General features: G+C 50.1%; 1 protein-coding gene across 3 annotated transcripts in view; it reads left to right on the forward strand.

Annotated features, from left to right (window-relative positions):
* The window catches only part of ARMH3 (armadillo like helical domain containing 3), a 127232-nt gene extending 120120 nt beyond the window's left edge, over window positions 1–7112 (forward strand). For all 3 annotated transcript variants that reach the window (XM_064663107.1, XM_064663109.1, XM_064663108.1), the window contains exon 26: window positions 4770–7112. In XM_064663107.1, the coding sequence (XP_064519177.1) occupies window positions 4770–4862 (93 nt within the window). In that variant the 3' untranslated portion in view covers window positions 4863–7112. The remainder of the gene's footprint in view (window positions 1–4769) is intronic.
* Window positions 7113–12910: the final 5798 nt, after the last annotated feature.

Consider the following 12910-nt stretch of genomic DNA (forward strand, 5'->3'; position numbering starts at 1 on the left):
AAGGCACATTCCTGTTTCTGTTGTCATCTGTTCTGTCCCAAGGGCTCTCATCCTCAGCCAGCATCTCCTTCCCCAGCCTCTTGGCCACATGACTGCTCTGCTTCCTGCATGCCCCACTTTCCACTTGGCCTGGCAGAAGCTCAGGCTGATCATGCCAATTGATTAAAATGACATTCTCAGTCCTATGATCATCACAGCCACAAAACACTTCAGCTAAAATTATTTTCTTCCTAGACTGATTTTTTTTCTCAAAATCCCAATTTTGTATCATTTAAGAATAGGTTTAGCGTAACCAGCCTGTCAACTCCCTTCTGAAATTGCCCGTCCAGGTACCCCTGGGACCATCTCCTCAAGAGCATATTAAAGCCTGAATAATTACTGTATAAATGTGCTGATTTGACCCAGTTGTGAATCTGTTTAATCCACATCTCTAGATGCCCTGAGAATTGGGACCCTATTAAACGTTCTTTACTCACAGCTACAGAAAATCCCCTGCATTCCATTAAGCCATTCCCTCAACACAGCGGGAAATCAACCTGATATGTTATGATTTGTCTTCAGCAAACCCAGCTGGCCTCCTGGCCTTCTTGCTCTGTTTTTCTCTAGGTGCACAGTAACTGATTGCTTTATTAATTGTTCAAATAACTCATCAGAAAGGTCCTAATTTGCCATGTCCTCCCCATGGCCTCTTCAAACCAGGTACTTTGCTTCCTTTTTGTGAAGCTTTGGAGTCTTTACCTTGGCTTCTGTAGCTGGTCTGATGTTGGATAATGCCCTGCTATGCAATGCTTTGTGTCTAACTACTGAGGTTTGAGAGATTTCATGGAGGGGGCAGAGGGAAGTTGCTGCAGTTCTCTTTGAGGACTGTGCTAAATAAGCAGGGCTGATAGTGAACTAAAGATTTCCATTATGGTTTCCAAGGTCATGCTTGTCCCATCAGGTCTTCCTGAACAGAATCTGTTTGCAAATAATTCTTTCCAGATTCTACCTGGTTTTCTTATCACTATCTATGTGATTGCATTAAAGCAAACCCTTCTTGGGTGGGGAATGACATGCAGGAGTCATTTTTCTTTTCAGCCACCTTTTCATCTCTCTGTGCTCCCATTAAGTGAGTGAGCAGAAGCTTCCCCATGCCATTCTCTGGGCTCCTTTATGCTTAGAAATCTTGTTCTCACTCCTTTGACCTGCTTTGCTAATGCACTGCTTCGCTTCTCTGGCTTTGCCTCAGTGCTGCTCTCTCTTGCTAATCCCAAAGAAAAATCTGCTTTCTTCTCCCATTCCCTTTACAAAGAAGCTTTCAAAGGCTGCGATACTGCAGCCACATTGTGGTGGAAGGTGATGTGCAGATTGTTTTATCAACTGGGTTTTATGGCCTGTTGTGCTGCCTTTGAGGGGCTAAAGGAAGGAAGTTAGGAAGTTTTCTAACACTTTTTATATCTTTTCCTTTGAAGCCTCAGGGATGTCATTTGAGGTCTGTGATGCTTTGATAGAATGAATGGTTTGGATGTGAGCCTTTGGACCCTTGCATTGCAGCTGAAGAAATGTGTGGAAAGAGATTCAGCATCTTTCCCTGTCTTTGCAGTTCCCTGTCTTTGCAGTTGGATAGATTTCAGTAGAGTCTCATTGTCACTTCAGTATAGTCTGATTAGGGATTGATTTCTGCTGAGGAAATTACATTAATTTGACTTTTAATTAGATGTAGCAGTCAGTGTAAACCTTCCTCCCATTGTACAAATATCTTAAGAGCTGCTCGTTGATTAGAAACAGGTTTAATTGATGAGACTTGCTGCGAAGTAGGAGTGTCTGTGCAGCTTTGCACACATCCAGCTATAATGACACAAAACTAGAACTGAATCCTGTTTTCCTCACATGGTTAATGCCATCGCTTCATCCATTCCTTCATTCCCTCATCGTCTTCCAGATGATGTCAGCATTTCATGCATTTCCCATTTCTTCAAAGGTTGTGGGCTAATAGGGAGAAAACAATTTTAAAAGCTCTTCTGGCCCTAGTGCTCCATACAGAAGCAAGAGAGGACATGTAATCTGCTTTTACTTCCCTGCAGAATGAATGTTAAAGCTCTGACCTTACTTTCTGTGGTTTTGGGGCACTTGTGTAAGTTACCCTGGAGAGATCTGGTAGCTTCCAGTCTGGCAGCCAGGCTTGAACTGCCTGCTGCACCAGTGGGCTAGGAGTAGTCCTGGAGTGTAGCCTCGTGAATGAAACAGCTCAGCTAGACTACAGGAAGCTTCTAAAGTTTATCCTTGTTACAGGCTGATATCTCCCTGTGTCACTGTCTGGTCTTCCAACCCCAAAAGGGAAATGAACTCTGGCTCCCTGTGCTGAGTCCTGGTGGTGGAGATAACTTGATTTAACTCTGATCTGAGCTATTCTTACCATTTAAGTGGGTTGGCTCAGGGCTGCCTGATTTCTCACAGCAGAAGAAATGCTGGACAGAGACCGAAACATCGGTCTTGTGTGTTGTTATCATGGCCACTTTTCTTCCCAACTTGTGTAAAAGCAGATCTAAGTCCAGCTAGAATGCTCTTGACCAAAGTCTATGTCTAAAACTCCTCTTGAAACCCAAACCTGTCTTTAAGTGAAAACAGCTTCACAGTAGCCACAGGTGAGCTATTCCACTCCTTCACAAACTATAGGTTTGGAAGTATTTCCTCTTTTCCTGTGTAAATCTTCTTTGTCTTAAATTAGGCTAAGTATTTCTTGCCCCATCCCCGGGGAGCCAGATAAATATTACTCACTGTTCTCTTTCTGACCTCATTTTACATATTGGAGAGTGTTTGCTCTATTCCTCCTTCTCTTTGCAAACTAATCAGGCTAATTAATTTCTTGTGCTCCACTCCATAGCTACAATTTCTGCTAAGCCCTGTGTTCTCATCGTGCCACTCCAGCCTCCCTTCCTGGGCTTGCAGAGACACATCCTTCTTGGAGAACTTGATGTGTATACAAGCTGGGAATCTTCTGCTGCTGGTACCTGCCCCTGGCAGCAGTTCCTGAGGCCAGGGTCACATTCTTGCTTGTTCTTTATGTTGCTGGGACCCATAGAAATGCTTCTGGTCAGAATAAGGCTTACACTACATGTAGCACCTACCCTTTTTCTGCAGGCAGTCATGATCCCCAGGGCAGAGGACTCTGTGAATCTGGTTAGCCATGTTCTTTCCCTCTGGTGAGAACTGACTGAATCCCTGAGGTGGGAGCACTTGGTAGGACTGGGACCAAATCCTGTCGGTGAGACTCCTGTCTCCTGGCAGCAAGACAGCCCAGTGCAAAACAGTGTTCTGGAGACCACTTGCAATGGTTAACATAGGCTGTAACCTGTGGTAATCTTGAAAGACATGATTCCAAACTGTTTCAGGATGGAGTAAATCAAAAGGCACCTAGAAAAGAGAGATGAGAAGGGGGTGCTCCAAGGAACACATGGGGTCTGTGCCAAGCATCCTGATGAAGGAGAATTTGTGGCTTCTGCAGATGACATGAAACTTAAATACTCTGTCTTTAAGCATAGACATCTTTGCTAGCATGCTCAGGTTGTTAGGATCTATGCAATGGGGCTCACTGGCATTCATTTTATAGCTTTCCCTGTTAACCTTTCATGTTTTGATTTCCTTCCCTGTCTTACACATTTGCCTTTTGGGGAGCTTTCTGCCCTTCCCTTCTTTTTTTCTCACCAGGGCAGCAAGTGGGACCCTCAGCAGTATATATATATTTGTGTGTGTGTGTGTGTATATATATGTATATTTATGTGGTTTTCTGTCCCCAGTGTTGGATTCCTCATTCTGCTTCTCTATAATTCTTCCCCCAGTGCTTTTAAAAAGCACAAAACACTAACCAGGTCAGCAACAACCTTATTATCACAGGCTCCGAGTCTCTGGGAACTGTAATCCCGTTGTTTGGATGAGCTTGTGTCAGTTTTGTTTTCTGTCACTGCTGCACAGTCGCTGACACAGATGATGTTTGACTTTGTTTTCTCGTTGCCAAGTGCAGCTGAGACTGAGCCCAGTCTGGGGCCTGTGTGCTCGGCCAACGAGTCTGCAGGCACGAAGGGGGAAGGGAAGTGGCTGTGTAACAGGGCTGCCCAGCTCTTCTTTGTGCTCTGTGGGTGACCAGAAGTCTGGGTGTTATTGAGGGATAAAGGTGTCTCTTCTTCAGAGACAGTCATTGAGCCAGCTGCAAGTGTAAGGTACTCACTCAGAGTACACACAGCTGGCTCTGAACCCAGGGTTTTCTGCCAGCTTGGGTGATAATCTGTGTATTCAGCTTAGTGGCATGGCCTCTGAACTTTCCTTGAGTCTGTATCTTTGGCTCTGGGTTCTGGAGCAGGAAAGAGGCCATGGCACTGCATTAATCCAGGAAAATGCTGGCTGGCACTCCAGTGGGCACTATTACCAATATAATCTTCCAGATGCAACGTGGAAATGCTTACTTTCCTCATCTCTGCCCCAGACAAGGAAACACATCATAGCTCAAACATCCAAACAGAGCATCCTCTCCCACCTCTGTCTCACTGGGAATTTACTCTTCTTTCTGGGATGTCACTGTAGACATTCCTATTATTCCAGGAAACTGCTGAATCTCAGTGTTTTCTTGCTAACCTGGAGTCTCAGCGAGAGCTTACTGCAGCAAGTTCTGTGGAGCTGTAACTGTGCAGAACAGTTTCATGCTGAGCATGGAGGTCACTGGTATCAAAACTGCCAGGCTCATGAGGAGCCAGGAGGAGTCCCTTGGCTAAAACATCTTGTTTTGTTTCTGTCAGGTTCGGTCCATCAGCATCAACGTGAGGAAGAACCTTGCTTTCAACACGCTGAGCCAGGAACTGCTGCTGAAGGAATTCTCTACAATCTCCTGAGGCGGGGACGCTGCTGCTGCGCCGGGCAGAGATGGGCCTGTGTGGGCAGGGACACTACAGCTCTGCAGCCGGTCACCCCCTGCCTTCCGCCTGCAGAAGGGATTGTGTTTTTTTTAGGAGAAAGCCTTGCTGCTGTGTGTTTGATCCCAATGGAATGTGTTTCAACAGAACTTGGGCTGAGGAGTGGTGATTGGCGTGTTGAGGAGGAAGCAATTTTTTAAGGTGACATGGGAGTGGGGAGCCGTTCCTGTGACATAGCAATGGGAGATTCCCTCCACAGGCTCAGGGAAGATGCACTGGAAGAGCTGGGAAGAGCTCACAACCAAAATAATAAAACCAGCCTAGCTGTGTGAAACTGTTCTGGGTTGAGATCGCTCACCTGCTCTATGGGGAAAGCTCTCTGATCCCAGGTGTGGGCTGTTCTTTTCCATCAGCCTGTATGGAATCAACTGTAATGATATAATCAACTGCCCTCCTGTAATGTAAGTCAAATCCGCTGCCATCCCATTGGCAATGGCTTTGGAGTATAAAAATTTCCCCAAGGAGCAGGCCCTTCACTTCAACCAAGCCATCGGATTACTGGAACAGGAGAAAGTTTGCCTCCAAGGCTGTTGGCTTACACGGTCCAGGCTGAGCCAATATGCAAGAACATGGGTCATCAAACAGAGCACTTTGTTACTGGAACTAGCTCTGCTTGGGGTCACTGTTGCTTCCAGTAGTCCCAGCTCATCTGCTGTTTCCAAGGTTGAGGGACATTTTTAGATACTTGGTTTTCATGGGGCAGAGGACAGGCTGACTCCTTCTCCCCACTCACCTTGTTGCCCATCAGAGACCGCACTGCGACAATCCTCCTCTCCCTCACAGGAACGTCTGCCTTGCACATGTTTGCAGGTACCTGGTGACCTTCATGAACGAAGAAGTCCCCATTTTTTCCCTTGTGTGTAGCACACAGTTAAAATGCAGCTGGAGAAGTAGTAACTTCGCTTTCTCACTTGCCCTCCTGTCTTCACCAAGTGACTTACAGCCACAGTCTGCTGATGACTTCCTAAGGAAGAGCGCTGGGATGATCCTGTGGGGCACACCAGACCTTTCTGCTCCAGAGCCGGTGTTTCAGAGGTGCTTAGGCCTGGCAGAGCCTGTTTAGAGTGCTGTGTCAGGCTTCTAGCTCAGGAATACACAGCACATACACCCGTTCCTTGCTTGTGTGTTTTCTGCTCCCGGCAGTGCTGTTAGGATCTGGCCTGACTTGGTGGACTGAAGCAGAGAAGTTATTTATGTCCCAGATCCACTTTTTTTTTTTCTCCCTCTAGAAAACAGTTTTTTTTTAAAAAGTGCCTAGTCCTGCTCTTAGCCTTGTAGGTTAGTGTGAGTAATATGGATGTCATGCTCATTTACTACCATTTTTAGGCAAGGCTTATTCACACTAATGTGCGTTAATTGTGTTAATGTTTCATCTTTACCTGCTATGAGCATGGGTAACTGAAAGCTGTGTCCTTGGCCACCCACTGGGCATGACACCCTATGAAGTCCCTATATTTTCCTCGGGAGCACTGACTTCTCTCAGCAGAAGATACTATGCCTCAGCAGGGAATTGTCTGGCTTTTAACAGCTAAGCCAGACACTTATTTGCTTTCTGCCATGTGAGTGTGTGGAAATGTGTACATGTCAGAGGGACATTGCTTGGGAGAGCAAGCAGGCTCCATAAAATCACTGCTTGGGAACAGGCCAGGACATGTAGAGGAGGCAGCTTCTCCAGTGAAAAATGAGTAACAGTTGTTTGCAGCACATGATGCTTATCTGTCTGCGTGTGGGGGATCTCACCTCTGAGGGTGGGAGTTCCTTCTCAAGGGGACTGGAGGTGCAGCCCCAGCATCGCGACTGTCGGAGCATTGAGTCATCTAGCTGTCTACATGCCTCCTGTTCTCTGATCCCAGTTAGGCTGAGCCTAGTCAGATGCTTGAGAGAGTTTGGGATGAGTCTGCTTTTGCCTCGGCAACCTCTGGAATTTTTAGCTTCTCAGTCTGGGCTCAGCTATTAAGTCTTGTCTCCCTCAGGACGCTTCCTTGTTGGGATGATTATAGAAGCTCAGGCTGTGACTGAGATCTGCTCCTGAGCTCAGCCCTCATCCAAGTCTCTAAGCTGGGGAAGACTGTGACACACATCCTCTTGCCATGCTGTCACCAAACCAAGCACTGTAAATGGATGTACATACAAACCTAGAGCTCAATAAATAGCAGAGCCCTGACTGTCCAGAGTGTGCAATGTTTGTCCTTCCCAGGGGGGAGAGTGGGGTGGTTGTGGGGGTGGCCCTGTCACCATTTGGTGGCACACTGGCTGCAGCAGGGCTGTCACCTGCCTTTGGGCTCTTCCTGCCCGTGCAGGGGGAGGTTGTGGTGCTGCACAGCTGTGCTGCATCCTTGGTCCTGGCTGCAGGTACCAGCCAGTAGTCAGCATCCCTGTTCCTCTTACGTGTGCCTGGGGCTGTCAGTAAGGAAAACATGAGCCAGGCTGAGAGCCTGTGAGCGAGGGACGCAGGGACCTGTCTGTGCACAGTGTGGTGCTCTCTGCTGCTGGTGTCAGCAAACTCCTGCTCACAGATTCTGCTGCACATTTGCCTGCTTTGTTAAACACCCTGCTGCTACTTGTGTTTTGAGGCCAGCTTGAGCTGAGCAGAGAGTCATTTAACTCTAATGTTCAGCATCAGGATGTGGCTGATGGCCTCAAACTTTCCTGTATCTGATCTGAGCAGGTGAGTGTATTTTGTTACATTTAACTCATAACTCAATCTGTTATTGGAAGATCTGTGTGTGAGGCTTGAGAAGTGTTGGGAGATATCAGATTGCAGCCTTTAAATTAGGCAGCTGCTGCAGGGAGACAAATATTCTACAAAATAATGACCAAATTCTGGAAGAGAAGAATTGAATTTGAGCTAAATTTTGGAGGGAGTTACTAAAAATTGGTTTGTAAGTGCCACTGTGATTTTTGGTCTCTTCTTTCTTTGCTCTTACAGGTCCCACTTTTCATGCAGACTTGAGAGAGGCAGCTCCTCAGGAGCTGAGTCTTCCCTGAATGGGCTGTCGGCTTCATGTGATGTTTTGTCTGCTCCTTGGGAGTGCCAGGAGCAGGTAGTACCAAACCCATGATCGTGTACAGCAGCCAGAGGGTAGGGTGCAACTTCACCCACCTACTCTGTTTGGTTTGCAAACCTCTTTGTCTTCCTTTGCATGGCACAGGGACCATACCTCTGCAGGACTGAGCTGCCCTCCGTGTGTCCTGGTGCCTGTTGGGGTGCTTTTCTCTCCCTGTTTGAAGAATTGGACACTCCCTGCTCTGGGGTCCTGCCAGACTGTTGCATGGTCGGTATCAGGAGGAGAATTCCTGGAGAGAGCTATTGCCTAGACAGCACTTGCACAGGGGATCAGCCCCAGTGTGCTCCACTTGCTCCCCCACACTTCCCTCCCAGAGTGGAGCTGCTGTCTTTCCCAGTTCAGTACAGGGCAGGCAGGGGGAGTTGCTGTTATCCCTGCCAAGTTACAAGTGCCATCATGTGTGTTGGGACTGGTGTGTGGCCAGCAGTCTGTGGTAAGATTTACAGCTGGCTCTTGGCACTGGAAAGCAGCTCTCCATCTTGGTGTCAGCACCAATGCCAGTGCAGGGTTGTACTGGATGGGAGTGTGTCCCCATGGAGGTGATGGGTTTTTTTGGGAGATGAGCTATTGCAGTAACCTGAAAGGAAAGAAGTAAAGCCCAGCTTTGGGAGGGGTAGAAATCCGAAGGGACCAGGATAAGATGTGTTTTTCCCCTAGTGGGAACTTACTAATGCCTTTGCTGATGCTTTCAGGAGGAGGGCAGACAGAGAAGTAAGTGATGAATGGAAGTCTAGACCAGGAGTCTGGAGAAGGGCTGTTGCAAGGTCTGTGGGACCAGCAGGGCCCTGGGGCTGCTGAGAGTCCTTCTGCTGGTCAGAGACCTGGTTCTCCCCCATCAGAGTACAGTGTGGTTGAGCTCAGTGCAACACTGATCAAGCAGAGGGGTGATCCCAAATATATCTGACAGGCAGCACCCTCGGGGGAGCATCACTGAATGCTCCTGTTGTCTTTCTAAAGCTTCTTTAGACCACCCTGCCAGGTGCTCAGGGATGCAGACCTCAGATATGATCCAGAGTGGCTGTCACCTCTCTGGGTTTTGACTGACTGCAAAGGTAAATGCTCAGGACAGGGCTCCACCAGACTCTGCCCTGCAGCTGCTCACACATCACTCAGGACCAGCTTGTGCCCAGATGAGCCCCTGCCTCTCCTGGACAGAAGAGGGTTCCCCTGCAGCCCCCATCACCTCAGCACACCCCAGAGGGCCAGGACAAGTACAAGGTCCTGCTGCTGTGGCTCCACACTGCGCTGCCCTTTCCCAGCTCGGTAGCTGCTGGAGCACAGGCTGGGCCATGCTCTGCAGCTTCTGCTCTCCGTGCTGTCCCTCCAGGGCTAATTGAATCATGTGGCTGGAAATTGAATCCAATTGAATAGATTAAATGAGTCGGGCTTGCTGCTCACTGCAGGGCAGCTCAGAGGCTTGCCAGGCTGCTGCCAGAGGCTGGGAGCTCCCAGGAGTCCCGTGGGGGCAGGAAGGGGCTGGGGAGGTGGACACCCGCTGTGCTGGGCTGCTTCTACAGCTCTGCTGTGGGAGATGAACCCTCAGTCATTTCTCAGTGATGTGCAGCCTGGCTGTGTCCCAAGGCCCACAGGTCACTGCTACAGGCATACAGAGGTTAGGTTGGCTCGTTTCCCCTCTGAAGCAACTAATGACTAATTAGCTGGAGCTCCCCTGCTCCAGAGTTCAACCTGGGCCCTCCTGGCAGTGTCCAGGGGCAAGTATGCTTTTATGACCTGTGGCTGTTCAGCAGCTCCGATCTGGTTGTTCTCCCAGCCCTACAGCAAATGATGCTCCAGCAGAATCCATCTGTGGCACCCTGGCCCCATGCCCTGCTTTTGACCCCTCTGCTGCGACCATTGCCAGGCTGGTGGGATGGGATAGGATGGAATGGAATGGGATGGGCAGCAGAGTGCTGAGACCACAGTCACAGCAGGGACATCCCCTCACATGGAGGTGAGCTTGGGCACAGGGCCCTGGCAGAGCAGGACGTGTGTCTGTAGTGTGGGCTCACGACAGAGATGCACACCTGTTTTCATAGCAGACCTGAGATGCTGAAAGAGCCCCTGGTGTGGCATCCAGCACAGCACAAGTGAAGGTTGGAAATAGTATCTGGTTCCTCTTTAAATTAAAGCTGAGCCCACAGGCACTGAGCACACAAACATGACATGTTTTGTAATGCTGAGAGGGCTCATGAGACTAGAGGTACATCCTGAGCCGAGGAATGCTCCAATTCAGTCTCAGCTCCCTAAACCAAGGTTTTTCTTCGCACAGATTTTGCATCTGTTATGTAGAAGTGGCAAAGAAACATTCTGGGTGGGCACGGAGTCCCACACTGCCCACCCAGCAGTGGGGCTGTGCTGGGGAATCCCTCCTTGCTGGAGGCATTGGCAGAGGCAGGTGACTGGCTTTCGAGGATACAGAGTGCGATGCAAAGTTTTTTTCTCCCTCCTGCACAGCCAGATTTCTCACACCTGCTGGTTTGCATTTGACAGAGGAGGTTCCCTTCCTCCTGCAGCATTCCTGCTTGCAAGGCTCTCCCAGCAGCTTGCAGCATAATCTGTTCCTCCTCTGGCCTCACAAGATTTCCAGCACCTGAAATTCCCCATAGGTTTGAATCTCACAGTGGGTCCCATCTGCTCTTGTATCTCTGCAGGGTGGGTTAATGGAGATGGGAGAAGCTTTGCCCTGTGTATGTCCTGGGTGATGTCTCCCTCAGGCATCACCTCCCCAGGACCTGCTGCTCTGCCGTAGCTGTTCCCCCAGTCCCCAGGACACCAGAGACCCCAGACTTGTCTCTCTGCAGAGGCCAAGGGGCTTGTCTTGGTCTCGTGCCACCCAGATCCATTTCCTTTGCAGATGTAGTAAATACTGTGGTTTATTCCTGAGTGAGGCTGTTTGTCCTGCCTGGAGCCCTCCTCAGACACTTGCGTGGCCATGAATATCCCTGCTCCAGACTGGGGGGGCTGCGTGGGCCCTGGCAGGGGAGTAGCCCCTGGTGTCAAGTTGCTCATCTCCATCTAAGGTGGCTGTTTGCTAGCATGTTTGCAAGGGGTGGAACTGGTTTAAGGGGCTCCTGTTTCTGCCCTCTGCCCCTAGAACCAGTGCCTGGGTGCTGAGCCCCATGTCCCAGCCCAGAAGCTGCCTGGGAGCTCTCTCTGCTGGGGAAGCAGAGCTGTCCCTTGTCTCCGAGTGTAAATCTGAGCCCAGAGGCACCAGGTGACCGCAGCCAAAATAGGATTAATGGCATCTGCTGGGAGCACATCCCGAGGACTGCTATTGATGACCGTGGCTTTAAAATACTGTTAACAGTGGATAAAGCACCATGATTTAAAGCACTCAGCAATTACATCTCTGTTTGAAATTTCCTAAAGATAGGATCAGACTCCCGAGTCCTGCTCTCTGCTTTTCCGATAGAACTAATAAGAATGGAGATATGCAATTAGAGAACGCGCGGGCTGGTAGGGCAGATCAATGCCTTGTGGTTACCTAATGAAGTGTTAAATTACGTCTTTCCTTCTCCCTGTCCCTCTATAACACCCGCAGCAGGCTATTTGCAAAGAGCAGAGGGCCTGGGGGAGAGGTCCCTACATTCCTGTACCCCAGCCCGGTGGGGTGCGGACCCCAGCACTCCTGCTTCCTCTCCAGGGTCCTGCTTCTGTGGATGGGAGTAGTTTGGGACTGCCCTGGGTTTTGTGTTGAGCCTGGAGTTTTCAGCAGGGCTCTGCGGGGTGTGTGGGGGCATGTGTCCCCAAAGCCAGGGAATCCCAACAGGAAGCTGGAGGCATGGATGAGCTGAAGGGATCAGCCCCGTAATTGCAGGTGAGTGTCCTTGAGAGGAGCAGGGGTGGTTGTGGGTGTGCTCAGCTCAGTCCAGCCTGGGTCTGGACGAGGCTGGTGGCAGGCTGGCACTGCTCTGCCTGCAGCCAGGCTCTGCATCCCGTGCCCCAGACAACACTGGAGCATCCCCAAACCTGTCCCCTTCCCCAGTTACTCGTGACAAGGCTGCACTGGCCACACACTTAGCTGAGGACAAGCAAGGCCCCCGGACAGAATTGCCCTGCCCCTCTCTCCCTGACTCAGAGCCATTCCTGGCTGCAGCTCTGCTGCCCAGCGAGCAGCATTAATCCCATGCAGATGTCCCTTACCAAAGCACTGCTGCGAACAGGGTGACAGATAGGCCACTTAGGAAACATGGCTCATGCCCCAGCTGATGCAAATGGGTGAATTCCATCATGATGAGGGTGCATGGGCAGTCCTGGTGACACCCTGCCTCTGAGAGACAGATAGCCTGGGGTGCACCTCAGGGGGCAGCACCATTTGTACCCCTACCTTGCCTCCCTCCTTGCATTTCCCACCTGTCTCCCTGTTCTCCATCCCCACTGCACCCCACTGCTGGCCGTGCCAAGCTCTGGGGATGGTTTACATGGCCCTGTTTCTCTCATGTCTCTCTGCTGCTGTCCCAGAGATGAGTTTGAGGCCAGGGTGTTTCCACAGGACCCCTGTCTGTCCCATCCACCTGCCAGCCCTCCACACTTCCCTGCCCTGGGCGTCAGAATGTGGGTTTCATGGTTAGCTGTGCCCGTGGAGCCTGTGCCGTGTCTTGGCTGTCTAGGGCATGGCCCTCCCTCCTGGTTACCCCTTGTAACTGGGATCTGGGCTCTCAGGAGACAGCAGAGCTCTTCCCATCCTCTGAAAACAGTTAATCCAGTGTCATCTGCAGCAGTGCAGACCACCAGCCCTGCCTTCAGATGGCTCCTGCCCGCCCTGGACCTGCTGATTGCTTTTGTGGTGGATGAGGCCAGCAGCAGCAGGACTGTGCAAGGCACACTTTGATTAAAGCCTTGGATGCTACTTAGGTGATTTTCCTCAGCCTGGCCCAGCCTTTTTGTATCTGCTGCATG

Source organism: Pseudopipra pipra, chromosome 8, assembly GCF_036250125.1.
Source record: "Pseudopipra pipra isolate bDixPip1 chromosome 8, bDixPip1.hap1, whole genome shotgun sequence".
NCBI classification, from domain to species: domain Eukaryota; kingdom Metazoa; phylum Chordata; class Aves; order Passeriformes; family Pipridae; genus Pseudopipra; species Pseudopipra pipra.